At 40.2% G+C, this 27,924-nt stretch overlaps 2 protein-coding genes across 10 annotated transcripts; one reads left to right on the top strand and one right to left on the bottom strand.

Annotated features, from left to right (window-relative positions):
• Positions 1-1,049: 1,049 nt before the first annotated feature.
• Positions 1,050-19,056, top strand: LOC132514612 (uncharacterized). 3 transcript variants are annotated; one of them, XM_060139551.1, is made up of 3 exons: positions 1,050-1,208; positions 9,337-9,474; positions 10,682-11,417. In XM_060139551.1, exons 1-3 carry the CDS (start codon positions 1,186-1,188, stop codon positions 11,028-11,030), a joined length of 510 nt encoding a protein of 169 aa, XP_059995534.1. In that variant the 5' UTR covers positions 1,050-1,185; the 3' UTR covers positions 11,031-11,417. The 3 variants fall into 3 exon arrangements, with proteins under 3 accessions (XP_059995534.1, XP_059995533.1, XP_059995532.1); XM_060139550.1 differs by lacking the exon at positions 1,050-1,208 and adding an exon at positions 18,883-19,056 and having other exon boundaries at positions 8,977-9,474; positions 10,682-10,860; XM_060139549.1 differs by lacking the exon at positions 1,050-1,208 and having other exon boundaries at positions 8,977-9,474.
• DNTTIP2 (deoxynucleotidyltransferase terminal interacting protein 2) lies at positions 1,090-27,924 on the bottom strand. Of its 7 annotated transcripts, none has more exons than XR_009538873.1 (9): positions 27,799-27,899; positions 25,259-26,901; positions 23,602-23,758; positions 20,672-20,767; positions 19,455-19,619; positions 17,390-17,499; positions 13,752-15,362; positions 8,271-8,365; positions 6,986-7,441 (listed from the first exon to the last, which is right to left on the bottom strand). XR_009538873.1 is itself a non-coding variant. In XM_060139548.1 (7 exons), exons 1-7 carry the CDS (start codon positions 27,868-27,870, stop codon positions 15,269-15,271), a joined length of 2,337 nt encoding a protein of 778 aa, XP_059995531.1. In that variant the 5' UTR covers positions 27,871-27,924; the 3' UTR covers positions 13,200-15,268. The 7 variants fall into 7 exon arrangements, 2 of the variants coding, with proteins under 2 accessions (XP_059995531.1, XP_059995530.1); XR_009538874.1 differs by having other exon boundaries at positions 6,986-7,422; XR_009538877.1 differs by lacking the exons at positions 6,986-7,441; positions 8,271-8,365 and adding an exon at positions 1,090-1,108.

Genomic DNA, 27,924 nt, shown 5'->3' with positions numbered 1-27,924 from the left:
ATTTTCAGATTTATTTTATGCACATGTCAGCATTTCTATATCTACTCTCTTTCTTTATGTTTGTTGATGTTACTGATATAGGTGATATAGCATTACGATTGGTAGTATATTATGCTTGCTAGTTCACTTATTAATACAATAGAGCTGCCTTGTTCCATTGTACCTAATGATTTAATAGTCCCCAATAGTTGGTCATTTAAGTGTCCAGTATTTTCCTGTTACAAACAATGTTTCAGTGAACATCCTTATTCTTACATCATTGTACACAAGTGCAAACGTATCTGTAGGATAGATTCCTAGGAAGTTGAATTGCTGTGTCAAAGGTTTATTTGTGCATTCTTTGATAGATACTGCCAAATTGCTCTCATAGAGATTGTATCCATTTTACTCTCACTAACAATGATAAAAGTGGCATTTCAAATTAGTGTAGAAGAGGAAGAATGTTCATTATCAGTGGTTCTGGGACAAAATTCCCACTTCACTCCTTTTACAAAAGTATATTCTGGATGAAGAAAATACAGGTATAAAAATAAAACCAGGAAAAGCACTAAAATAAAACGTGATGAAGTTATTTAATAAACTGAGTGCAATATAACCTCAAACCTAGAAGAATTTAAAAAATTGATAAATACAAATATATGAATTTCTCTAAGACAAAAAATAAGGTACCATAAACAAGATCAAAAGACAAACTGGGAAAGAATAATTACAATACATATCACAAAAAAAGGGCTGGTTTCCTTAAAATGTAAATAGCTCCTACAAACCAGTAAGAAAACGACCAACGATGCAATAGAAAAATGACCAAACTCAAGAACAGATAAATTACAAAAAAGAAATACAAATTATTCTATGTATAAAAAGATGCTCACCTTCATTCATAACAAGACATGGATTGAAACTACAACTAGAAGCCATCCTTCAGCTGTTTCATAACATGTAGGGTATGTTGTTGGTGAGATTTACATTTAATTTTCTTCTGTAAATGCAGCATTGTTTAAAATGGCCTCCGGAATTCCCTGGCAATCCAGTGGTTGGGACTCCACGCTTTCACTGCCAAGGGCCCGGGTTTGATCCCTGGTCAGGGAACTAAGATCCTACAAGATCCCTGCACGGTGGGTAAAAAAAAAAATTTTTTTTAATAGAATGGCCTCAAGCTGGAAATAACCTACATGTCCATCAATAATGAACTGTTTGAAGAAAGTATGGTAGAGCCTTGTAATTGAATTGAATACAACGCAGACCTTTAAAAAATGAGGAAGATCCATATATACTGCTATGGAAAAATAACCAAGATTATATGAAAAAAATGGATACGTAAATGAGTACTTAATATTCTTTTTATGTTAAGTAATGCTAATAATAATAGTAGTAATAATGTATATTAGCATGACTGTGTGCGCAGAGAAAATTTCTGGAAGGATATATGAACGGTTAACAGGGCTGGGGCAGGAGGGACAGTGGTATGAAGGGTGGGGGTCTTTTTACTGATTGCCTGTTTGTAATGTTTGAGTCGTTTTCATAATAAGCCTATCTTATCCTTGTAATAAGTTAATTTTAAAAAGATAGAGCAAAAAAATTCCTAAGCTAATGAGGAAGGAATAAAAAGCATTTGGTGCCTGTTCTTAAGTTCACTTTCCAGTAGTCAGCCCTGATACTGCTTATCCATTAAAGATTTTCTGAATTTGATTTAACAAACATTTATTAACTCCTTATGTTCTGCTCCGTGCTGGATCTCAGCCATAAATACACCGTTTAGGAGCTCCTCCTACTAAGCATAGAGAAATATGTAAACAAGATATCTCTTTACAAGGTGATTCCAGCAGGGACCATGTCCTGAAGGTCTTGTACACCATGTTAAGGAGTGTGGACTTCGCCCTAAAGGCAATAGGAAACCACTGCCTAGCTTTTTTCTTTTTTAAAGTTTTTTTTTTTTTTTTTAGATGTTGGGGGTAGGAGTTTATTAATTAATTTATTTTTGCTGTGTTGGGTCTTCATTTCTGTGCGAGGGCTTTCTCTAGTTGTGGCAAGTGGGGGCCACTCTTCATCTCGGTGTGCGGGCCTCTCACTATCGCAGCCTCTCTTGTTGCGGAGCACAGGCTCCAGACGTGCAGACTCAGTAATTGTGGCTCACGGGCCTAGTTGCCCCGCGGCATATGGGATCCTCCCAGACCAGGGCTTGAACCCGTGTCCCCTGCATTAGCAGGCAGATTCTCAACCACTGCGCCACCAGGGAAGCCCCACCTTTTTTCTTTTTAATTTTTAATTTTTCTTATAGAAGTATAGTTGAGTTACCATGTGTCAGGTGTCTGGCAAATTGATTCAGTTATACATATACATATACATATGCATTCTTTTAAAGATTATTTTCCAATATAGGTTATTACAAGATACTGAGTATAGTTCCCTGTGCTATACAGCAGGTCCTTGTTGTTTATCTATTTCATATATAGTAGTCTCTGTCGATTAATCCCAAATTTCCCTCCCCCCCTTTCCCCTTTGGTAACCATGTTTGTTTTCTTTAGTTGTGAGTTTATTTCTGTTTTGTAAATAAGTTCATTTGTATCATTTTTAAGATTCCACATATGTGATATCATATGATATTTGTCTTTCTCTGACTTCACTTAGTATGGTAATCTCTAGGTCCATCCATGTTGCTGCAAATGGCATTATTTTTTTATGGCTGAGTAATATTCCATTATATATATATGGAATATATAATATTAATATAATATATAATATTCCCTGGTGGTCCAGTGGATAAGACTCCATACTCCCAATGCAGGTGGCCTGGGTTCGATCCCTGGTCAGGGAACTAGATCCTGCATGCATGCTGCAACTAAGAAGTCCGCATGCCACAGCTAAGAAGCCTGCATGCCACAACTAAAAAGCCTGCATGCCACAACTAAAAGATCCCACATGCCACAATGAAGATCCCGCGTGCCACAGCTAAGACCCGGCGCAGCCAAAATAAATTAAAAAATAAATATATTTTTAAAATTCTATACATATACCCCCCCCCACATCTTCTTTACCCATTCTTCTGTTGGTGGACATTTAGGTTGTGTTCATGTCTTGGCTATTATAAATAATGCTGCTGTGAACATCAGGGTGCATGTATCTTTTTGAGTTAGAGTTTTCTCCAAATATATGCCCAGGAATGGGATTGCTGGATCATATGGTAACTCTATTTTTAGTTTTTTAAAGAACCTCCATACTGTTCTCCATAGTGGCTGCGCCAATTTACATTCCTGCTAACAGTGTAGGAGGGTTCCTTTTTCTCCACACCCTCTCCAGCATTTATTATTTGTAGACTTTTTAATGATGGCCGTAATGACTGGTGTGAGGTGATACCTCATTGTAGTTTTGATTTGCATTTCACTAATAATTAGTGATGTTGAGCATCTTTTCATGTGACTGTTGGCCCTCTGTATGTCCTCTTTGGAGAAATGTCTGTTTAGGTCTTCTGCCCATTTTTTATATTGGGTTGTTTTTTAGATATTAAGCTGTATGAGCTGTTTGTATATTCTGGAAGTTAATCCCTTGTTGGTAGCGTCATTTGCAAATATCTTCTCCCAGTCCGTAAGTTGTCTTTTTGTTTTGTCTATGGTTTCCTTTGGTGTGCAAAACCTTTTAAGTTTAATTTTGCCCCATTTGTTTATTTTTGTTTTTATTTCCATTACTCTAGGAAACAGGTCCAAAAAAATATTGCTGCGATTTATGTCAAAGAGTATCCTTCCTATGTTTTCCTCTAGGAGTTTTATAGTATCCAGTCTTACATTTAGGTCTTTAATCCATTTTGAGTTTATTTTTTATATGGTGTTAGAGAATACTCTAATTTCATTCTTAAACATGTAGCTGTCCCCTTTTTCCCAGCACCATTTATTGAAGAGACTGTCTTTTCTTCATAGCTTATTCTTGACTGCTTTGTCATAGATTAATTTTGACCATAGTGTGTGGGTTTATTTCTGGGCTTTCTATCCTGTTCTGTTGATCTAGGTGTCTGTTTCTGTGCCACTATCATACTGTTTTAATGACTGTAGCTTTGTAGTATAGTCTGAAGTCAGGGCGCATGATTCCTCCAGCTCTGTTCTTTCTCGGGATTATTTTGGCTATTATTATTTTTGGGGTCTTTTGTGTTTCCTACAAATTAAAAATTTTTTTGTTCCAGGTCTGTGAAAAATACCATTGGTAATTTGGGATTGTGTTGAGTCTGTAGATTGCCTTGGGCAGTATGGTCATTTTAACAGTATTGATTCTTCCAATCCAAGAACATAGTATATCTTTCCAGATGTTTGTGTGGTCTTCAATTTCTTTCATCAGTGTCTTATAGTTTTTGGAGTGCAGGTCTTTTGACTCCTTAGATAGGTTTGACTCCTTAGATATCACTTATATGTGGAATCTTAAAAAATGATACAAATGGGGCTTCCCTGGTGGCGCAGTTGTTGAGAGTCCGCCTACCAATGCAGGGGACACGGGTTTGTGCCCCAATCTGGGAAGATCCCACATGCCACGGAGCGGCTGGGCCTGTGAGCCATGGACGCTGGGCCTGCGCATCTGGAGCCTGTGCTCCGCGATGGGAGAGGCCACAACAGTGAGAGGCCCGCGTACCGCAAAAACAACAACAACAACAAAAAAAGATACAAATGAACTTATTTACAAAACAGATACCTAGGCATCTTATTCTTTTTTTTAAAAAATTTTTTAATTTTTATGGCTGTGTCAGGTCTTAGTTGTGGCATGCAGAATCTTTGTCAAGACATGCAGGATCTTTTGTTGCAGCATGCGGGCTCTTCATTGCAGTGCGTGGGCTTCTCTCTAGTTGTGGTGTGCGGGTTTTGTCTTCTCTAGTTGTGGCATGTGGGCTCCAGAGTGCATGGGCTCTGAAGTTTGTGGCACATGGGCTCTCTAGTTGAGGCGCACGAGCTCAGTAGTTGTAGCACGTGGGCATAGTTGCCCCACAGCATGTGAGATCTTAGTTCCCAACCACGGATTGAACCCGCGTCCCCTGCATTGGAAGGCAGATTCTTTACCACTGGACCACCAGGGAAGTCCCTCTTATTCTTTTTGATGTGATGGTAAATGGGATTGTTTCCTTAATTCTTCATTCTGATACTTCGTTGTTAGTGTATAGAAATGCAGCAGGTTTCTGTATATTAATTGTGTATCCTGCAACTTTACTGAATTCATTGATGAGCTCTAGTCATTTTCTGGTGGCATCTTTAGGATTCTCTATGTATAGTATCATGTCATCTGCAAACAGTGACAATTTTACTTCTTCCTTTCCAATTTGGATTCCTTTTATTTCCTTTTTTTCTCTGATCGCTTGTCTAGGACTTCCAAAACTATGTTGAATAAAGGTGGCGAGAGTGGGCATCCTTGTCTTGTTACTGATCTTAGAGGGAATGCTTTCAGCTTTTTATCATTGAATATGAAGTTAGCTGTGGGTTTGGATGTGTGTTCTGTATCAGCCCTCTGTCCACATTGTGGATTCCAGGCTGGAATAGCACAAGACGGGAGGCTCTACAACCAGTTCAGGGCAGTTAAGGTCATCTAGGTAAGAAAATTATGAGGGCTGGAACTAGGGAGGTATTTGGGGAGTGTGATAAGTATACAAATTGGAGAGAGATTAAAGGAGTCCAAATTGATGGGACTTGATGAATTAAGGGATATATAGAGGAGAGAAAGGGAACAGTCAGAAAAGACTCCCATTTCTAATTAGGGCAGATGAGTGGAGGCTGAAACAGTCACAAAGGAGACAGAAGGAGAGAGAAGTGGGTTTTGGGGAAAACTAAGTTCATATTTCTATGTGTTGAGCCCGAGGTCTCTGTGGAACATCCTGGAGAAGATGTATAGTTGGTGGTTGATATTCAATGCCGAGGACATGGCAAGCTCTCAATAGATATTTATTGAATGAAAGAACTAAAGGAAAGTAAATATGTAGGGAGAGAGGAAAGGAAAAGAAGGTCTGCAGCTGAGGAGACTGATCTAGGCTTGAGATTTAAAATTTATTCACCTACAGATGGCACTTTAAGCTCTGGACACAGGTGAGATTGTGCAAGGAGAGTATAGATCGAGTAAGGAGAGATGAAGGTTGAAGACAGAAACCCAGAGCACAGACAGTTGAAGGGTAGGCAAAGAATGAGTTCTTCAAAGAGAACAAAAAGGGTAGCCAGAGAGGTAGGAAGAAAACCAGGAGAAGAAAGCATTATCTCCAAGAACTGATGGAGCGAGTTTCCTCTTCAGGAGAACGGAGTCAAGAGGAAAAGGAAGACATCTCACGTTTTTGTAAACACCTGCTTTATGCCAGCAACTTTATTTAACCCTTGCCATTTAATTATCCCTCCAATCCTAAGAAGTATGAATTATCCCTATTTTATGGATGAGAAAGTTAGGGTGCGAAGATGTTATGGGGGTAAGGTGAAAGGATTAGCCTCGGCATGATAGAAAAGTGCCTGCTCTTCTGAGGAAAGTAGGAAGAGGGCAGAGGAAAAAGCATGAAGGTGGAGAAGGGAAAATCATAGGTGTTCATGTTTGAGGACCTATTTCCTTTGTGCCCTCTTTCACTGCTCTACCTCACACACCCAGGATTCCAGGAAGGTAGTCACAAAGTGGGAGCTGCCCCAAAGGTGGAGACATTCCCATCCTGTGCCACCTGTACCCAGTACAGACTCTAAAGACCAGCGGCTAGGGGTGGTTTCATTCCAGCTTCCTCTTGGGCTTTGTACATCCATCAGCATTTTTAAAATATTCTACAACTTCATCCACCTTCTATTCTATTCTATATATATATATATTTTTTTTTTTTTGAGTACTGGCTTTGTGCAAGGAACCATATTGGAAAGAAATACAAAGTTGAGTAAGAGTGCATTTTCTTACAGTGTTCGTCCTAGTGAGGGACAGGGGGCCATGGATTGGTGATTCCATTAATTAGGGTTGGTTTTGCTATGAGTGACAGGAAACCAAAGTAACAGTGGATTTGGCAAGATAGAGGTTTCTTTTTTTAAAAAAAATAAATTTATTTATTTTCAGCTGCATTGGTTCTTTGTTGCTGTGTGCAGGCTTTCTCTAGTTGCAGCAGGCAGGGGCTACTCTTCCTTGTGGTGCGCGGGCTTCTCATTGCGGTGGCTTCTCATTGCAGAGCATGGGCTCTAGGTGCGTGGGCTTCAGTAGTTGTGGCACGTGAGCTTAGTTGCTCTGCGGCATGTGGGATCTTCCTGGACCAGGGCTCGAATCCGTGTACCCTGCAGTGGCAGGCTGATTCCTAACCACTGCGCCACCAGGGAAGTCCAAGGTAGAGGTTTCTTTCTCATGTGAAAGTCCAGGGAATGGCAGCTGCTTGATCATGAGACCCAGGCTCCTTATTCTTCCATCTTCAAAATGCAGGTTCCACCTCATGGTCCAAGATGATTGCTCCTGCCCCTGCCATCAGGTCAGCATACTAGTTAGTGGGGAGAAGATAAAGGGACAGAGCCCCATTCCAAGCTCACCCTTCTTTGAAGGACACCTCCCAGAAGTTGCACATACCACATTCACTCACATCCCATGGAAAGGTGGGAATCTTAGCTTTTTTTTTTTTTCCCCAAGGTGGACACAGTCCCAGCTAAAAACCATGTGTTCTGTAACCGTAAAAGAAGGGGGAAAAAAGGCAGTTTCTGCTGTTGATGCTGAAATAGGTATGCAGGTAGCTATAGTGCAAGGCTAAAATGAAAGTGTGACAGTTATACGTACTAGCTCTGTGACATGAGGCAGGTTACTTAACCTTTCTGTGCCTCGGTTTCTTCATTCATAAAATGATGAGGTTAATAGTAGCACCTACCTCTTAGGTTTACCTAAAGGTAACCTAAATTGTTACATATGTATGTAATATGTTTCATATGTACATACATACATAATGGTTACATAAAGTAAGTTGAAAGTCCTTAGAACAGTGCCTGGCACTTAAGTAAGTGCTATATAGTGTTTATTAAAAACAGTAAAAATAAGCACAAATGGAAATTTCAAGAATGTACATATCGGTGGGGAAAAATCTGAAAAAATATTTTATGAAGAAATGTAGAGTGTCAGCTCAGTGATGCCTGGGATGGTCTCATTCCTTCCCTGGGCACTGCCAGCACCTGGCACATTGCCTTGCACAGAGTAGATGTTCAAACTACTGGTTTCTGAATGGGCTTGAAAGGTCAGTAGTATTTTGTTAGGTGAGTTGGAGGCAAGGAAAATGTTTTAGGTGGAGTTACCCATATGAACAAAGATAAAAGGTGAAAACTCACTGTATCCAGCACAGTAGCTGGCATGCACAGCACTTGGTATATGTTGACTGACCACTCAATATCAACTAGTTTGGTTTGGCTGAAATCTGTCGGGTCTAGGCAGAAAGACACATCACCTTAGAGAATTGAATATGGGGAATTGTCACACAGGTGATGAAAGTGTAGGCAACCCAGATATTGCAATAGTAGGAAACCTCTATCACCCCTAGTGCCAGGGGGATAATGAGAGGAGACGGTGTTCCCAGAACCCAGAATCCTGGGGTATCCAATGGTGGGAGGTTGCCTGGTGGGAGGTGGGAGATGGCAGAGCTGCAACCCAACCCAAGGCAGAGAGGGAGAGAAATACCCTGACTTCTTGCTTCTCCTCCCCTTGTCTTAGGTCAGTGTCTCACTGCAAAGTCATTTGGCATCTGGGAAATGTCATTTCCTGTAGTCGAGAGCAGAGCAGTGAGAGAAATAGGCAGATGACCAGCACAAATGAAGTTTGGAGCATGAGCGGGGAGTGATGAATATAAACCCCTGGTGGTGTCATTTTAGTCTTGAATGTCAGATCTTGAATGTAGGGGTCTCCTCATGTTTTGTTAGGCAGAGGTAGGCCATAGAAGGTAAAAAAGCAAAAAGGCATCATTAAAACTGTTTTAGGAAGGCTTCCCCAATGGGGAAGATGGAGAACAGGGAATAGTAGCTTCCCTTTGAGTACCTGTCCCGTGCTAGGCACGGTGCTAAGCACTTATTCATCTCAGAAAGATGATGTGTCTGGTTCTGGATATGTTCAGTTTGAGATGACGTCACGATACATGTATGGGCGTATCACATAGAACAGGAACTGTGCATCTGGAGCAGGGGTGTATAAGTGTAAGGATGGAGACTTTGGAGCCTTCCGCGGAGAGGTGAGAGCAATGCAGAAGGAGAGGGAGGACAAGACATTCAAGTTAGACAGTACAGCGGAAGAAGATAAAGAGGGTAGGCATTATGGGGGACCAACGAGCAGTGGGCAGAGTAAGAAAACCAGTGAAGGGAAAAAGAATAAAGGGATAGGAGAAGCTGAAAGTTCATCTTCCCGCAGGAGCAAAGGGAAGCTGGAGCTTCAAGAAGGAAAGTCAGGAGTGTCAAATAACATTTCCTTGCCAGAAGAGATGAAGACAGAGGGAAAAGCTATTGAATATAGCAGCTGGATGCATGGAGGAATCGTTTCTCTAGACAGGTGAGGTCACAGAAGGAAAAGTGGGCGTTTCCTTGGCTGGGAGTGGCAGGTGAGAGTATCAGAAAAAGAAAGAAGAAAGAACAAGACTAGTGGCACCTACAAAGACATGTCTGACCAACGGATCCAGATTGATTAGGGAGGAAGAGGTATCCTAATGGGGGTGGAGGATTGGGAGAATGAGAGGGGCTGAAATACTTGAGATCATGAGTTTACAGTCTTTGGAGGTGGGGCCCAGGCATCAGTACTTTCGGAGCCACCTCGAACAATTCCAAAGTGCATTCAAGGTTGGGTTAGAGGGAACTGGAGGGAAGGCTAGCAGGATAACAGATTGGGGTAGTCAGAGTTCAGTATCTTGGCCAGTTTCAAGTAAGTCCATGATGGTGACTGACTGAGGTGGAGTGAAATTGAGGGTAACTGGAATCGACGAGATTGAGCTTGAAGGAAATGCAGGCTCATCTTGATTCAAATGCCTTCGGCTAAATCAGGATAATGATTTTCACTAAAGGAAAAACCAAGAGTCAACCCTAAAGGACTACAGTCAGGTAAAATACGTGAAAAGCATTTAAGTTGTGATTCATCCAGCAGTCACCAAAGCACAGGTAGAGGCACTGAGCCAGTTGTGTATCTTTTCATCTCACTTAATTTGACATCCACTCCCTCCTGGCAGGTGAGGGCAGCTGACAGTTGAAGGTGGGTAAAGTGGCAGATTTGGCTAGAAGGGCAGATGTTATAGATAAATCGGCCAAGGTTTTGATGAGCTTCACATTACAGAATTAAGCCATGACCTGTTATCATTGTCTCATAGCCAGCCATTTTGGTGTGTGTGTGTACACATATATAAAAATGGGAAAAAATAGGTCTTCCTGATAATACCAAGATATAGAAAACTTTTATTAACTACAATGTGTACCTTGTTTTTGTTCTCTTTAGTACACTACTCCTGTGAACTTCCCTGGGTTATGGGGGTGGAGTAGATGTAGGAGGGTGGGGCTGAACAAAACTTCACATAAATTTTTTTTCATATAGATGACTGCGTGCACATATTTCTTTCCTACCATTTAAAAAGGTTGAGGAACACCGCTCAAAGTCATTTATAGTATCCCTCACTGCATATGAGAGCTAAAATTCATATGGTAATTGGACTAAATCTAACCATAGTTTTCATATCCATATTTCATTTTTCTTCCCTTAATGAACAAAACCTCAGAACTTCAATACATTGCATGGGGTTTGAGGTCAGGATTTTGGTGCCTGAAACCTACCAGTTCCTGCTTTGCAATTCTGCCAAGGAGGTTGTAATCATAAGGAAGATGAGCCAATGGAAAAGAGAGTATACCACTCATGGAACAGCTTTAGAGGAGCAGCCCCGACCGCAGGATTTCTCAGGTAAGCCGAGATTGAATGACATGTTCCTATCATCCCCTGCCATTCACAGAGAAAGCCTGGCTCTAGAAGGCCCCAAGTCTAATTTCCCACCTCGTTTGGAAGAGAGGATGAGAGGCCTGCCCTCTAATAGGGCAAAAGTGACTGACTGCAGATCGTTTCTGACCTGTTAATACAGCAACTTTGTTCATTTGTTAAACTACAGCTCACTGGGCTACTGGGCTCACTTCAATCTGGTTAGCAACTCCTCTTCCCTCAGGAGGGGTGACTAGGAAGGAGGCAGGTGGGGAAGAGCAGGACTTCCTAAACACTATGCAGTGCCAAAGTGTGTGGGTCATGTTTTGGCTTTATAGCAATTTCTATGCTATACTACCATTAAACTGAAGATAAATTTCAATTGTCATCATGCTTTTAAAAGAAAATATTGCAAGGTGTCAGGCATGTCAGGGAATGTCTTAGGCCTTCCAGATCTGCTCAGCAGCCCGCTGAATACCACTGAGCGACCTCATTCGATACCATGTAGAGCAAAAATCACCTAGCTAAGCCCTGACCCACTGAATCATGAGATACAATAAAACAGTGGTTGTTCTGAATCACTGAGTCTTGGGGCAATTCTATGCAGTGATAATTGGAATGAACATACATCATCCACCACCCATCACCTGAACCTAAAATAGTTTTGCCTTTTTCACAGTTGGTGTTCAGTATTTATTGATAACCATTTCCCTTTCAGAACCTCCTCCACTGTTACCTAAAAATTCACATTTCATAGTTTGAGACATTCCAGTTCTTTGATAAAACACTGATCTGCTTAAGACATTTAATTGCAGGTCATGCTACTGACCCTGCTTCTGGGAAGCTATCAGAAATTGAAAGCATTCATTCTTCACTTAAGTTGTGTAACAATGAGACCTGAATTTTACATTCTAGTCAGATGCTTGGGGAGTTCATAAATCATTTCGTTTCAATCCTAACTGAACGCTTTCAGTAAGATATTGTAGGTAGTTATTCTGAACAGTAGTTGTCATTGCTTGAGGGATTGAACTGAATGAGCATCTGCACATATTCCAGAAGTGGTACTGAAAATTTTTTTCATGTGATGTTTTCTTATAATTTGCTATTTCTGAGAGTGGGACCCCTTGAATTTATCCCAGTTGCTCAAAGTTTCATTAAACGTTTCTATACAGTCTTTCTTCCTTTTAAAACCCTGCCATTTATCCTCTGGACAGCCAAGCATGGCCTGTAGTCTGACATCCTTGTTATGAGACCCATGCAACACTTCTTCAGGTCTTAAAAACAGGTATAATGGTGCTTCTCTAAAGCAGCTGTTTTGTTTTTATATTATGGCAGAACACTGAACACAGAGCTGATTTTTGTGTTAGATGCCAGGAAGCTCAGAGCTTGCCTTCATCAACTGTTAGTTTTCTAACTTCTTCCATCTTCATTTTCCTTTCCCTAATTTCCTCACTTTAGAAAATAAAAAAAAACTAGCTTTGTAGGCTTTTTTTTTTTTTTTTTTAATAAGCTGTCTTAAAAGCACTTCAGAAATCTTTCAAGACCTTAAGGTATTCTGAAGGCCCTCCTTTCATTAGCACACTACATCAGCACTTTGTACGCTTTACAATGCTTTTCAGTTGAGAAGTCAATGTACTTCTGATAGTCATTAAGCCTTAAAATAGTTCCAGTAAGTGGACTGAGTTTAGTGACAGAAGCCAGTCACTAAAACTTTTTCTCAATAGTTGCTTTGCTTAAAATAAACAAGACAAATACATACATTATTCAAGTATAGACTTTTGTAGAAGGCTGGGAGCACTAAGAGACTTCGTTCTGACCTTTACCTAGTTTTATATATATATATATATATATATATATATATATATATATTTTTTTTTTTTTTTTTTTTTGCGGTACGCGGGCCTCTCACTGTTGTGGCCTCTCCCGTTGCGGAGCACAGGCTCCAGAGGCGCAGGCTCAGCGGCCATGGCTCACGGGCCCAGCCGCTCTGCGGCATGTGGGATCCTCCCAGACCGGGGCACGAACCTGCGTCCCCTGCATCGGCAGGCGGACTCTCAACCACTGCCCCACCAGGAAAGCCCATATTTTGATAGTTTTGAAGATTTAAAATAAATTTGTGAAGAGCACATTTGAGATGAAGCTACTATGCATCTTACCAGTTTTAATTCCTTAAAGTAAATGTTAATAGAGATCACTTTAAATGACTTTTAGCTGAAGCATTTATTTCACTGAATAAGGTATTTTACATTCGCTGATAACTTTCTACTTTGTTCCAAGTTACTTATGTGGCTTACAAAAATACAGATAAGATAAAAAAAAAGAATGGAGACAAAAAAAGAGCGTGTTAAAATGTAACTATAATACATTTGATCCTTGAACAACACAGGCTTGAACTGAGCAGGTCCACTATACATAGATTTTTTTCCCAATAAATCCATACTAAAGAAGTATTGATATTACATGATCTGCAAGCAGTTGAACAGTTGGTTCTCAGATGCAGAACTGTGGATACAGAGGGCCTACTGTTAAGGTTTCTGACTTTCAGCTGCATGGGGTTCACTGCCCCTAACCCCCGTGTTGTTCAAGAGTCAACTGTACTCAAAACATGTACTGAGAGCACCTCTAAGGTGGGTTAGTGAGAGCTGAACTTGGCGCTTAGGTTCAGTTCTCGTTCCTCATCACTGCTTTCCAATCCAGAGCTCTAACGCTGCTCTGTGTGGGAAGGATTAGTTCTCCAATCTTGCTTTCCCTGTAAAATGCACTATAATGTACCAAATATTTGTCCTAACTGCAGTTTTGAAGTATCACATAATTCAACCTATTCTAGCATTCATTAGTCAGAAACCAGCATGAAAGTTATGAATAAAGTTGACACACACCTTGAGCCTGAGAAAAAACTGCGTAAGTCCTCAATTGCGCCGAGAAACACCATACAAAAGGATTGACAGCTTTGACTGTTCTTATAGCATAGTAGCATGAGCTGAAGAAACGTTCTACTAACAATGTCTCCTTCTGGAAGAATGTGTAAAGGGTAAATTATTTCTTGTTTTTATATTTAATTCTCTCATAGCAGGTCCTTATTTTACCCAGAAGGCAAAACTTAATATTCTTGGAATAAAAGCTTTTCTATAAAAGAGAACAGATAGAGATGTTTCACTAAGTCCACCTATGAATGTTGTTTTATTACTAGGCTGCTTATGATCCCAAGCAGTAAACACAAAATAGATTTCTTATTTACTGAAATCCCAAGAAAGCAGTATGCTACAAAACAGACGTCCCCTGAGTAACGACATGAAGGAAGCAATAACCCACCACGAAGCATGAACAGAAATGGCCAACACTCCTTGGGTGTCGTGAGTTGCTTTAGCCAGGATGCATATTTCTGCCACTGGAGATGAGACAGGCTGGGCCACTTTACCTCCTGGCCAAATTAAAATTATATTAATACTATTTCACCGGAATGCAACATTGAATCTGGAGAAAATCTTTCTTCCTGTTTCAGTTGCTAAAGAAGGAAAATAGCTCTCCTGCTTCTACTCTTAACTCAGACTTTCCAAGTAGTCTATCTATCTATCTTTTAAGTCCTTTTTATAGCTTCATTTAGTTCTTTGGTCATATACTAACATACACATGCTCCAAGAACACTTTTTTTTTTTTTTTTTTTTTGGCGGTACGTGGGCCTCTCACTGTTGTGGCCTCTCCCGTTGCGGAGCACAGGCTCCAGATGCGCAGGCTCAGCGGCCATGGCTCACGGGCCCAGCCGCTCCACGGCATGTGGGATCTTCCTGGATCAGGGCACGAACCCATGTCCCCTGCATCGGCAGGCAGACTCTCAACCACTGCGCCACCAGGGAAGCCCCAAGAACACTTTTAACATTTCTTTGGTTTCAACTGTGACTGTCATACTGGCAACACGATCTCTGTATCCCAGCTTCACCAATTTTCTGGACTTGAATGTGCAACTGACAAAAGGGCACCATCTCCCCCCTACACACATATCTCTACATAATAATTACAATACTGCTCACGTATGTTTGATCATATTACTTTAAAATTTTTGAATGTTAGCAAACTTTGTATTTTTTAAATGTTTTAAATTTTCTTTAAATAACCAAATGTTGAAAACTTTACAAAAATGTTAAATGACTGAGGTTATTTTCCTTTTTTTCCTCCTCAAAGGCTCTAAGCATGAGTGGATCCTTTGTAGACACCCCTATTTTTATCCCAAGAGGCATGTGATTAATCCTCTCTAAAATCAACTTTTTCCAAAGAGAAATCCCTATATATAAATAGGGCCAGGCTATGTTAATTTGTGTGATGGTTGTGTCAGTTTTCAAAATATCTTTAGTAATAAATAAAGGGGAGATGTAAAACTTTGTGATTTGCTTGGTGAATCTTAATTGCGAAACTTCTTCTTCTTTCGAAACTTCTTTCCTGCTGCATTTGCTGCCTTTTCAGCCATAATCTCTGAGTACTTCCTTCGGTTATATCTAAAAAGAAAAACCAAACCTTTAAGTTCTAAAGTATGACACACCAAACATTAGAAGTTAATGTAACCTTTTGGTGGGGAGAGGGGTGGCGGCGGCAGGGAGGCACTTCTAAATTTCATTTTTTTTGTGTGTGTATTTTCACTATCTATTCATCACATCTGCACTAAGTTCCACCATGTATAAGAAGCCATACTAACTGTTGCGGACAGAGCAGTGAACCAGCCAGCCATAGTAGTCCCTACCCTCAGAGCTTGCAGTCTAGTAAGAAAAAAACGGCAACGGTAGAGGAAGACTTTTGAAAACTTTCAGCCACTAGAGACCCATGCTGTAATTTCTGAGACTGCCATCATGAAGATTACAAAATATAGGTCAATTTTAAGTAAGGACTCAATCACCTTGTACCACACACCTCTGTGGGGAAGGAAACAGACACGCTTGAGAGATAGGAAAATGGGAGGGACTCTGACAGTTTGAACATGGGACTGAAGGGAGAGGAGGTATTAGGACTTGCCCTAATGGACAGAGGGTGATGCCATTTGGTCATGAGATACAGAACACTGGGAGAGGACCAGAATGTACAGGGAGGATGAGGTCAGTAGACCCCAAGTTAGCTCTTAGAGGGGCCTGTGAGATACCCATTAGATATTCCTGAGGCAGTAGCTGGTTATGGGCTCTGGACTCAGGAGAGAACTAGACTAGACATACACATTTGAAAGTCAACAGTATATAGATTAATACAAACTCTGTGGGGATGAGATTTCCAAAGAGAGAGAAGTGAGAAAAGAGCATTGCTTGTTTCTAAAAATTTCACCATAAACCAGACTCATTAAATAGTTTACGTGACACTCAAGTTAAACTTGTTTTCCATGTCTATATATTACACCAGTTTAAAAAACCTTGATAAACATTTTCACTTTTGCTACTAAACGAATCTAGAAGTCCGGCAGAGGTTTCTATATGAGTTATGCTTTTAAATCTATACTATACACATACCTACTTCAAGGACATTTAAACATACTCAAATTGCCCCATCTCAGGAAAAAAAAAAAATCCAACTCCATCCACTAGCTGTGACTCTCTCATCTTGCTCACAACCAAACTTCTTCAAAGATTTCTCCCTTATTTCTTCAGCTCACTCTCAAGTACCTTACAGTCTGCTTTCCTCCCCATCACTCCCCTGAAAACTCCTTCTGCCAAGGTTACTGTGACCTCCATGTACTAAATCCAAAGGTTTTAGTTCTTACCTCAACTGAGCTCTCAGCAGCACTTATTACTGTTAGCCACTCCCTCCAGCTTATACCTGCCCGTAACGTTCTCTTTCCTTGACCTCCCCCCCACCAATTTATTTATTTATTTGGCCGCGTTGGGTCTTCGTTGCTGCGCGCAGGCTTTCTCTAGTTGTGGCGAGCAGCGGCTGCTCTTTGTTGTGGTGTGCGGGCTTCAGTAGTTGTGCCATGTGTAGTAGTTGTGGTGCACAGGCTTAGTTGCTCCGCGGCATGTGGGATCTTCCCAGACCAGGGATCGAACCCGTGTCCCCTGCACTGGCAGGCGGATTCTTAAGCACTGCGCCACCAGGGAAGTCCCTTTCCTTGACTTCTATGACACTGTGCTCTCCTGGTTTTCTTCATGCCTCCCTGGCTATTCTTTCCCAGTCTCCTTTGTGGGCTCATTCTCCTCTAGTCAGCCAAATACTTTCATGCTTCCCTCTAAAGCAGTGGTTCTAAATTGGGAATGCTTATGCCCCACAGGGGCCACTTGAAACTGCTCGAAGACATTTTTGAGTGTCATGAATTGGGGGGGAGGGGAGTGCACTACTGGCATCTAGTGGATAGACACCAGGGAGGCTGTTAAAGATCCTACAATGTACAGGACAGTCCCCCCTAATAATTATTCCATCCAAAAAATATAATAGTGCTGCTGTTGAGAAACTCTGTGCTAAAGCATTTAAAAATTGTCTTGAATTTAAAGTTTATGCATATTCTAAGGGAAAGCACACATATTATGAAGTGAAACATAAATTCCTTTACCTTCTGAACTCAGAATCGGCCAGCAGTTCCTCCACAATAGTTCTCTTCCTTTGTTTCCTGGGAACTCGTGAATGGTAGAAGTCAGCTGGATTGTCAACAATGGTTCCAATCTATGAATGATTGATTGAAATAAGTCATGCAATACCTGAAGGCCAAGTATCTTTCGTATCTCAGGGTAGCTCTAACAAAGTATATTTATAGAAAGTAATGGAAAACACAGCTTACAATTTACCAATATTAAAATTAGTTTTGCCGTTTCTTAAAGAAAAAGTCACTTATTCAATCTGCACTGGGTCCTACTAATGACATTTCTTCATTAGAGTTTACAGTAAAACCAAAATTCCTTTTATATAAGTGCTAGACAGTAAATTCTTGATGAATAGTCTAAATAGAGGAGGAAAAGTGGGACAGATAGTCTTTTGTTTTAGTTTTCCAATTTAACGAAATTGACACATACATTCTACTATATACCTATTTGATCTCCTAGGTTATCATAATTGCTGCCAACTTAGAACCTTCTTACTGACCACTCTGCATCTGTTCGTATGTTCAACCAAGTAAAATTTACAATGTCTACTATGTGCCAGGCACTGTGCTAGGTGTTAGGGAAACAAAGACAAAGAATATCTGGTCCCTGCCAGTGAGGGGGCCAGAATCTTTTTTAAAAATTTTATTTATTTATTTTATTTAATTTTAAAATAATTTTTAAAATTAATTTATTTTTTTTGGCTGCATTGGGTCTTCACTGCTGCTTGTGGGCTTTCTCTAGTTGTGGCGAGTGGGGACTACTCTTCGTTGCAGCACACAGGCTTCTCACTGCAGTGGCTTCTCTTGTCGCAGAGCACAGGCTCTAGGTGCGCGGGCTTCAGTAGTTGTGGCTCGCGGGCTCTATAGCACAGGCTCAGTAGTTGTGGCGCACAGGCTGAGTTGCTCCGTGGCATGTGGGATTTTCCCAGCCCAGGGCTTAAACCCATGTCCCCTGCACTGGCAGGCGGATTCTTAACCACTGCACCACCAGGGAAGCCCCCAGAGTCTCAAGGAAGATCCGAAGGTACGCAACTAAAAAATTAAAGCATAACCTAATATTATGCTGAACAAAACACTCTAGATGCTCTGAAAACTAAATGGCGAATTCTACCGAATGGAGGTAAAGAAGGTTTTACAAAGGATGACATTTTAGCTTGGATTTGTATGGGTAAAATTTCACCAAGCAAACATGGCAGAGCCAAACACTTGTAAAGTCAGAATGACTAGACCAGTCTGTGCATATCCTGAGAAGACTGAGTAGCTGAGTGTGTTGGAGCTTAAGAGGAGACCATGTGACCAAAAAAGGGGTAGTGAGCTGGTTTGGGTGCACATGGTGAAGGGCTACATTAAAGGGTATAGATATAGACTCTATCCTATAGGTTATAAGAATCACTGAAGGTACCATTGAATATCTTGATTATCATTGAGCAGAGGTGTGTCATAAAACAGATTGCTATTTTTTAAAGGAAAGATGACTGCCTACAATGTAGAGGATGGACCCAAAGGGAGAGCAGACCTGGAGGCAAAGGACTATTACAGTAATCCATGAGTGACAAGAAAGGTAGCCAAGAAGAACGAAATGAACTTGAGAGCTACCAGAGGGTGAATCAATTGGACTTTCATCTGAAAACACTTTGGAAACCAACTTTTAACTTGTTTTCAGAATAAAGAACCTTGAAAAAAAGAAGAGTTTGGTGTACATGAGTCCCTCTTTCCTGCCCCATCCTGCAAGGAGTCTTGCTCTTAGGCTAATAATACTCATATATGGTACACCCATCTTATAAGTTTCATAATTTTTAGAGAAGAAATTATGAAAAGCTAGTTACCGTTTGGAAACCTAGTTACCGTCTGGAACACCATCTTTCTATATGGAAAGCCATTACAAGCTGGTGGCTGTCTGAATTGGGTTCTGGCCATTATTATATGGCCCAAGCAGATGTGCTCTGTAAATATTCATTTAAGAGTAAACAAATCACTATAGTGCTTTCCAAACTAAAATCCTCAGAACATCACTACCATTATTCTGTTTGCTTCATACCTGGAAGTACTTGGGGAAGCCATCTCTATCATTTTTCTTGTAAAACCTTTTTGGGTCCATGCTAGCTCTCATCTTCAGTGCTTTGAGATCATTTTTCAGTTCATCTGTCAGTTCTGGAGCTTTCATACCAAACCAGCCATCACCTGCTGTTTTTTGTCGCTCTTGCTGAAATTCAAATTTCAGAAACAATTAGAAAATTCTAATTTTAATAAGCAGTGTATAAACTATACCTCACTCCCCCTAAAATTATAAAGAAAATTTCATGAAAAACAAATAAGGTTACTTTACAGGAATGTATATATTATCTCCAGATTCACCTTTCATAAAATGATTAGATCACAAAAAGTGATTTCTCTGATAAATTAGGCACAGCACTGTCAGTTTCTTAAATGAGGGCTCCTTAAAATTTACTTTGTATCTTAGTAAGAACTGCTGACTTGTTGGGAGAGTAACCCACAGCTTCAATTTTTATTGTCTAGAATACCCTACACAAGATGTAATGTATAAAAATTTTTACTTCTGGAGCTTTTATGTAAACATTAACACTTTTACTGAGTCACCGAGTTGTCTCAGAAAGTTACTCACTCCAGCAAGTCCAGAAATTTCTATTATTTCTAAAATTCAAAAACTTTGTTTTTTGAAAACTCCTAGCAAGTTATTTGCTTAATTTCATTTTTTGTTCATTCACACAACAAATATTGGAGTGTTTACCATGTGCCAGGGTGCTCTGGTCATATTAGTGACATTACTGGAGCACCATCCTCAAATTTCCTCTTAAGCTCTCTCAATAATTTCTTTATCCTTACTAGTTGAAATGGAAGTAGTCCCCTGTATTTTACTAAAGAAAATACCTTCTATGCTTTCAGTTGGCAGACTAAATAGGCCAGTGTTTTTAATGGTTACATTCAGTTCCCTACAAAAGCCCACAACAGAGCTCCCAGGCTTCTGTGAACAGTACCCATAAGCCAAGAGGTGTGGTGTGGACAGTGACCTCATATGCTGGCTGCCACTGTTTTTAAGGATGGTAAAAAAGAGCTTTCACTTTGTGAAAATCTATAAGAAACGTTGTTTATGGAACCATATTTTACGGGCTCTTAGATATCTGTAACAATTTTCTTTGGAAACGTATATATTTTAGTTGTACAGCCATGTTAGATAAACTGAACATATATAGTCAAACACATTAAACATTCTAAATAATGAGTCACTGTACTCACTCTGCGTTTTTTCTGAAGTTTATACTTTGATTCACTATATGGTGGGACACAGTAGTTTTTTTCAAAATCAGGAGTAATGACGGCTTTCTGCAAAAGCTGCAAAAATATTAAACTGGTTTTAAAATGTCAGAATGTCATTATTGTTTCAACATTATTGCCTTATAAAGGAAACATCTCCCACACTGAAGACTACTCCAGATATACTAACCTTCTATATGGACAAACATACTACTGCAAAGCTGCTCCTGTCCTTAAATTTGTAAATTATATCAAAATAAAAATGCTTTAGAAGACAAACTGAAGGGTTTAGGCAATCTATAAAATCAATATTCATCTCAAATTTCTTCTTCTAATCTGAATCTGCACACACCAGATATATGTTAATGTGTCCACTTGCATTTCATTGGTTTGCAACCAGCCACCTGCACCAACCAACTGGAAACGAAAGACAATAGGAACAATGCCATAGAGTTCTTGAACTCCCTGGAAAAAAACCTGACTAGGCTTTAATAAGTTCTTCGATGCTGGTAAAACAGCTTTCTGTGATCTGAGGAGACCAGCTAGACTACTGATAAGAAACAGCAGTATAGATTTTGATTAAACAACATATGCTTTTTATGGTATACCAATGAAATTATGCCATCGAGCAAATCTGCTTTTAGCAACCCAACAATATATCAAAGATGCTCTTTCAATGTCAATTCATACAAAGATCAACTTCATTCTTTTTAACAGCTGTTATGCACAATTTTTCTTGATATTTAGTTTAGTAAGTCTCCATTACATTTTCCATGAAACATTGTAAACACCATCTCTGCACACTTGTGATTATTTCTGTAAAACAGATTCCAAAATGTGTCATTTAAATTTTCATAGGGACTACTAAATTGCCTTGCATCCAAGTAGTATAAACTCCTACCAAGAGTTAATCAGTACCATTTTCTTTACATAGCCAACACAGGAGATTATCCTTTTGTGTTTTGTCAGTGGTACTTCATGAATGTTTCCCTTTGCTGTTGATCAACTTTTTGTGTATTTATTAGCTATGTATTGTAATATAAGTCTTCTTCTGGGGTATGCCTGTATTTTGGGGGGGGGTTATTTTTCATTTTTACACAGGGTTGTGTTCTTATTAATTTGTAGAAATGTATTTTGTATCTTGGTATTAACCTGTGGTCTTTTACTTGTCTTTAAGGTGTTTTTATTTGCCTAAGTTTTAAAATTTTAAGTAGTCAGATCTGTTAATCTTTTCCTAAATGTCTTCTGCATTTCTTGTTACTTGCCTAGGGTTATTAAATACTGTTTTAATACTGTGTATGTGACTAAAAGGAACCTGAGGGTTATTACTCATTTCCCCAGTATAAGAACTAAAGACAGCTGCTCCTTAACCCTCAAAACAGTTCACAGGAATACAGCAAATATTAATTTGGTCAATAACATTTGAAATTATCAATTTAGAAGTCAATTATCAATTCAGAAATCCTCAATTCAGGTTCAGGACTAGAAGTTGCTGGGTAGCACAGTAGCAGTCTAGACTTCCCTATCAGAGAAGAGAGCACGATATTTATTTAATAGATTATTAAGAGCTGGTTGTGTGTCAAGTACTATAGTAGGGTTTAGACTGGTTCTCAGCTGAGAGCAACTGGCAATATCTGAAGACATTTTGAGGTGAGGGGACGGTGCACTGGTAGAGATGGATGCTACTGGCACCTATGGGGTAGCGGCCAGGGATGCTGCTAAAAAATATCCTACAAGGCACAGGACATTTTCCCACAACAAAGAATTATCCAGTCCAGAAATAAAAGACAGTAAAAAACACAATGAATACCACATGATCAATAATCACTTAGATCTATACTGGGTGTTGCAGAAGCAGAGAGGAGGTAGGGGGAAGGACTAGGGTCAAAGAATGCTTCCTAAAGGTTGTGATTTATAATCTCTGCATTGGAGGTAGGGGGAAGGACCAGGGTGTGTTCAGGGAACTATAGTAATTTTCAATGGTAAGAACACAGCAGGTGGACAGTCAGAGCTAGAGGAACAGAGGCACCTTGAATGCTCTGAGGAACTACTACAGGACTTAAACAGAATATCATGGTCAGATTTGTATTTTTAGAAAAAGAAATCTAGCAAGACCATGGAGGATGGCTTGAAGAAGAGTAAGGAGGCCACTACAATAGTCTAGATGAAAAACACAAGAGATGTCACTAGTCAGTGACAGTGGGGTGGAAAGGAGGGGGCAGAGTAGAAAGTATGTAACAAGCACCGTCCCCTAGGCTTAGTTGTTGAGTGCAAAAGGTAAACAGATTTTCCCTTGCAAAAGGAGGAACTGGTTTAGGTAGGGAAGAGAAGGACAATTAGTGAAGTCAAGTGCCTGAGCACATCTGAATGAACAAACAATAGGCACCTGGATTTAAAGACCTGGGTAGGCTGCAAGGCTAGAAAATACTGATACTAAAGATTTGGAAGTCATTCAAGGTGACAGCTGAAACTGAGGGTTTGGATGAGGTTACCTAACCTGTAATTTCTTTCTGAAAATATATGTACAATTTTATGTCTATGCGCACATGTGCTTTTTTTCCTGGTGGGGTTAGTGGGCACTCGCAGCTTTCAGATTTTCAACACAGTCCAAAGCAGTTAAGAACTAAAAGTATAGCAAGAAAAGAAAAAACACAACCCTTGGGATCATAACTGGTGATTGCAAGAAGAGTAACACTGATCCTATATTGCTCTAGTTTTCAAGCCTCATCTTCTATAGCTGGGACTTTATAATAAAAAAGAAGAAATGATTGTCCTGGAAAGAGGGAAAAAAGAAGCACAGTAGGCTAATGTGGTTGCACTATAGGAAAATTAGTCTCTTACCAAGGACTAATCATTTCTAGAAGTGACTGGTTAGTTCTATGAAAACCAATGGGATGCTTTGTGCAACTTACCTCATTTTTCTTTTTCTCCTTGATCTGTGTTAGGGTTCTCTTGTTCAACTGTAGCTTGTCTGCATTGACATTAATATACAAACCACCCAGCTGCTTAATACTCAGACCAGGATCTATGCTGCTGCTAGTCAACTTCAGACTGAAAGAGAAATGATCACTTTTAAGTGATTAAGAAATGATCTTTAGATCATTTAGTAATTCAAAATGGAAACAATTGAGACTGTATTTTTATTTAGAAGAAAATTATGGGATGAATAATGAATTAAGCCTTTTGGAAGCACATCAAAATTTATTCCCTAGTTTTTCTTAGAAGAGGATTAAGGCCATATTACGTGACAACAGACTTCATAAAGGGATTTTATAAAGAAAGAATTACAGAAAAGAGGAGGAAATACATCTGGCAATTTGCTCAACTTCACGTATACATAGTGAGTTAATATACGTCCACATACTTCCATCTCCAAAGCCAATGAGAAAGACAGGGTCTTCTACTCCGAACTTCTAAGTTATCCAAATTTGGAATGTTTTTCTGGGTAATTTAAGGGCATTTAGTAGTGCCTCTAAATCAGTGAGTTTTAAACAATGAGCATTCGTACTTTCCACTGGAGATTTAAAAAAAGTATAACTGTCAAACCCTGGATCCACCAAATCAATCTTCTGCAGTTGGCTTGGGCTCCTGTTATATTTATGTAATAAAAATTTCTACTTTATATTACTGAAGAGTCCTTTTTATAAACAAGTACACTTGGACTTACAGTTTCTTTCCTAATTATTCATATAAACTGAGCAGTTAAAAGTTTTGATAATCAACCTCTACTGGAAAGTGAAATCATTCAATTGTAGTACCTTGGCAGTGATTCTCAACCCTGAGTGTACATTACAATTATCCTGGGGAGGAGGTGTGGCTTTTAAAAAATAAGTACACCTGAGACTAGCTTCAGCGATTTCACTGGTTTACAGTGAAGACTAGGATACACTGCCACCAAGGGCCTGTGCCTAGGAAAAACAAATTTGAAAAACAAACAAAAAAGAAACTAAAGAAATAGCCCCCAAAGAGTGCTTTTCAATGGGTGATAGATGGGATTATAGGTTATTGTTTTTCTCAGGTTTTCCTCTATTTTTCAATTTCTCTACAATCAACATGTGGAAAAAACCAAGTTACCTCCCTTCCCTTTTATATGTTGCTCTTAATAATCGTGCAAGAAAACCTTAACAGATGATTTTTTTGTGTGTGTGGTATGGGGGCCTCTCACTGTTGTGGCCTCTCCCGTTGCGGAGCACAGGCTCCAGACGCGCAGGCTCAGCGGCCATGGCTCACGGGCCCAGCAGCTCCGTGGCATGTGGGATCTTCCCGGACCGGGGCACGAACCCGCGTCTCCTGCATCAGCAGGCGGACTCTCAACCACTGTGCCACCAGGGAAGCCCCAGATGATTTTTAATGTACCACCAAACGGAGTACTTTTAGCTCTCATTGGTGGGAAAAATATGACTAACAAAGATACCCACATAAACAAGGGAAATGCTGGATAAAAAAGCTCTTCCATAAAGAACCCAAAGTAATAATTTTTTCAATTTCTATGACTAATATTTTTATGGTAAATTAGCCACTTCAAACATGTATCAAAAACTTACTTTAAAAAATAAAGATAAAACTTACAGTTTAGATTTTGTGCTATTTAGTAAGTTGTCTTCATCACTAAACTCATTATCTTTACTTCTGTCACTGTCTGATGGTTCTTCTTCACTTTCTTCCTCCTCCTCCTCTTCTTCCTCAGTGGCAACCTCACTTGCCTTGTCTTCTTCATCCAAGCAAAAATTTTTATCAGCAATCAATCGAGGAGTTGTGTCAATGACAAACAATGCATTGTCAGGTGATGTATTTTCTGAGTCTCCATTTAATGACTCTTTTTGACCACTATTTTCAATGAAACACACAGTGTCCTCTTCATTCTCACTGTTTTCAGACTGCTGGCTTTCATCACTGCTGAGAACTAATAAAACAGAATCATCTTTATCCTGAGATGTGCTGGGCTCAACTTCACACAGCTTGGTATCACACTCAAAATCTACATCCCTTTCTTTGCTCATGTCTTCGCCAACACCTATAACTGTGCACTCTTCTTCTTCATCACTATCACCACCATCACCAAGCTCTATCCAGTCACTTGTTTTTATGCTGCTGTTTCTCTCTTCATTCCATCTGTCCACTTCCACAACTGCAAATGTTTGAGCTAACGATTTCATTACAGCCTCACAGTTCAGGTTTGAGGATGCTGAGGTGGTTTTGTTACTTTCAGGGGTTGAATGCCTTTGCGAAACTAACTGCTGAAGGCTAGTGTCCTGAAGTTCAGAAAGACTCTTCAACTGAGAATTTTTCTCATTAATTTCTTTTCCTGCATCTATTATTCTTTTGGCTTCTTCCTCTAAGCTCTTACAATTCTGCTTTGTTATTTCTTTGAGAGGTGAAACGTTGTCTTGTTTTTCCTCTCTTATATTAAAACTTTGGTGTTTTTGCACTATTAGTTTTTTTCCTGAATTTCCAAAGAAGGAGTCATTATCAGGGTCATCATAAGTTTCATTATTAGAGATATTTGGCTTATTTATCTGAGAAAGCGATCTTGCTAGTAAACGAGAAGTTCGTCTGGTATCTGAATCCTCTAAATTCACAGGTGTATTTATGATTTGCTTTTCATTTCCTGGTACAATCTTAGTATCATTCTCCTCAGTTTGTGCCTGTAATTTCCTTTGCATACTCCTTGTTGTTCTCCTAGTTGCAATTCCAGAAAATGAAGAAATGTCTGAGCATGATGACTCAGCATCAGAATTAGCTTCCACATGGGATTCTTGGTTTGGATCGGTTCGGGATTTAGCCTTACTTCTCCTGGTTCTTGTTGTTATTTCTGTGGGATGCACAATTCTAGAAATACCTGAAATATGTGATTCTGCTTCAGAGACTTCTTCTTCAGTATGAGACTCACTTACTCGAGTTATTTTCAGCTTTTTCCTTACACTGGAAACTGGGGTGCCTGCAACTAAGATCTGCCTTCTCCTAGTTACTCTTAAAATGGGATCCTGGGCCTCAGACACAGAAGAACAGTTTGACTCTGCTTCAGAGATCTCTCCATCAGTAGAAGGTTTGTTCATTCCTGGTAATGAACCTGTAGTTCCGCTCTTCCTCTTCCTGGTTTTAGGAGCTGGACTTTGTTCCCTACTGGTCTGTGACTCAGCAATACTTGGGTCATCAGATGGAGATTCCTTCTGGCCTTTTGGATGTGCGTGAATTCTTGAGGCAGCAGAATTCTACAAGCCAGTGAAAATACACTGTGATTTAGGTAGGGATGGGACAAGAGCAAAGTGAATGAGGCACTCCCCTCAGAAGCAAATTTTAAGAGAGCACTAAAAAACTCAGTAAACAAGATTAATGCAAAACAATAACAACCATCACCATCCACAATTTAAAAAAAAAATCAATACTTAAATACTGGATCTGACTGCATTTGCAGGCCCTGCCTCACTAGCGTCACCTAAGTCCTGGATCTGACTTTAGGGAACAAAACAAATAATTGAAAAAGAAAATTTTCTCCACTCAAAGTCACATATGCTAGGTGGACCTACATTCCGACATAACATATAGGAAAAGACGAAAGATGGAATCGGTCGCGGTGCTTACGTTTTCATACCTAAGCGAATTAATGCTCCCTTCCCTTCATTGCAATATCAGAGGCAGCGGACGACTAACGCCACTGGATTACTAGCTGGCGTCACCACAGCCCTCCCCACGCCAGAAGGAGGTGCTGTCGGGGCACAGCCAGTCTTCCCACGTGAAAATGGTGCTTTCTCCATCCAATCCAGCTAATGAGGCTCACGCTTGGTGGCCGAAATTAATCCTCCTTAGCACGGTGTTAGCTGTAAGATTAAAAGGCCTGAGCTGTGCACCGGCATTACGGAGCTGAACTACCGCAAAATAAGTTACCTAATCTCTCTATTCCCTGCCAAGCATTACGTTAAAAGACCCTAGTGAGATCTAAGGAGGAAGCTACAGGCTTAGCGCGGAGCCTGGTACACAGCTGCGCGCTGCCAGTTCCGGCTTTTCTGCCGCTCCTCCCCAGGCTCCGCGGGACCCCAGCGCCACCCACCTCCCTGAGCACCGTCCTGCGAACCAGCGAGAAGAAATGAGGGAGCCTTGAGATCTCCTACCTTCTGCTGTGAGCTTTCAACTGACGTGGTTTGGATCCCGGCCTGAGGCCGCGCGGACCTAGTAACCACCATCCTCCAGGCTTGCAGCCGCCGCGGCAGCCCCACCGCGCTCCGGAAGTGCGTCAG

Source organism: Lagenorhynchus albirostris, chromosome 2, assembly GCF_949774975.1.
Source record: "Lagenorhynchus albirostris chromosome 2, mLagAlb1.1, whole genome shotgun sequence".
Classification (NCBI taxonomy): domain Eukaryota; kingdom Metazoa; phylum Chordata; class Mammalia; order Artiodactyla; family Delphinidae; genus Lagenorhynchus; species Lagenorhynchus albirostris.
Note: the sequence above shows the minus strand (reverse complement) of the source record. Positions and strands in the feature narration are given on the sequence as shown.

Excerpts from the sequence above, each read along its gene's own strand:
- LOC132514612 (XM_060139549.1), top strand. The coding sequence starts at position 9,170 with ATGCAGAAGGAGAGGGAGGACAAGACATTCAAGTTAGACAGTACAGCG. Across the intron at positions 9,475-10,681 it reads GGAATCGTTTCTCTAGACAG|AACTTCAATACATTGCATGG; the intron begins GTGAGGTCACAG and ends ACAAAACCTCAG.
- DNTTIP2 (XM_060139548.1), bottom strand. The coding sequence starts at position 27,870 with ATGGTGGTTACTAGGTCCGCGCGGCCTCAGGCCGGGATCCAAACCACG. Across the intron at positions 23,759-25,258 it reads AATAGCACAAAATCTAAACT|TGATCATTTCTCTTTCAGTC; the intron begins GTAAGTTTTATC and ends ATCACTTAAAAG. Across the intron at positions 15,363-17,389 it reads GCCGATTCTGAGTTCAGAAG|ATATAACCGAAGGAAGTACT; the intron begins GTAAAGGAATTT and ends TTTTCTTTTTAG.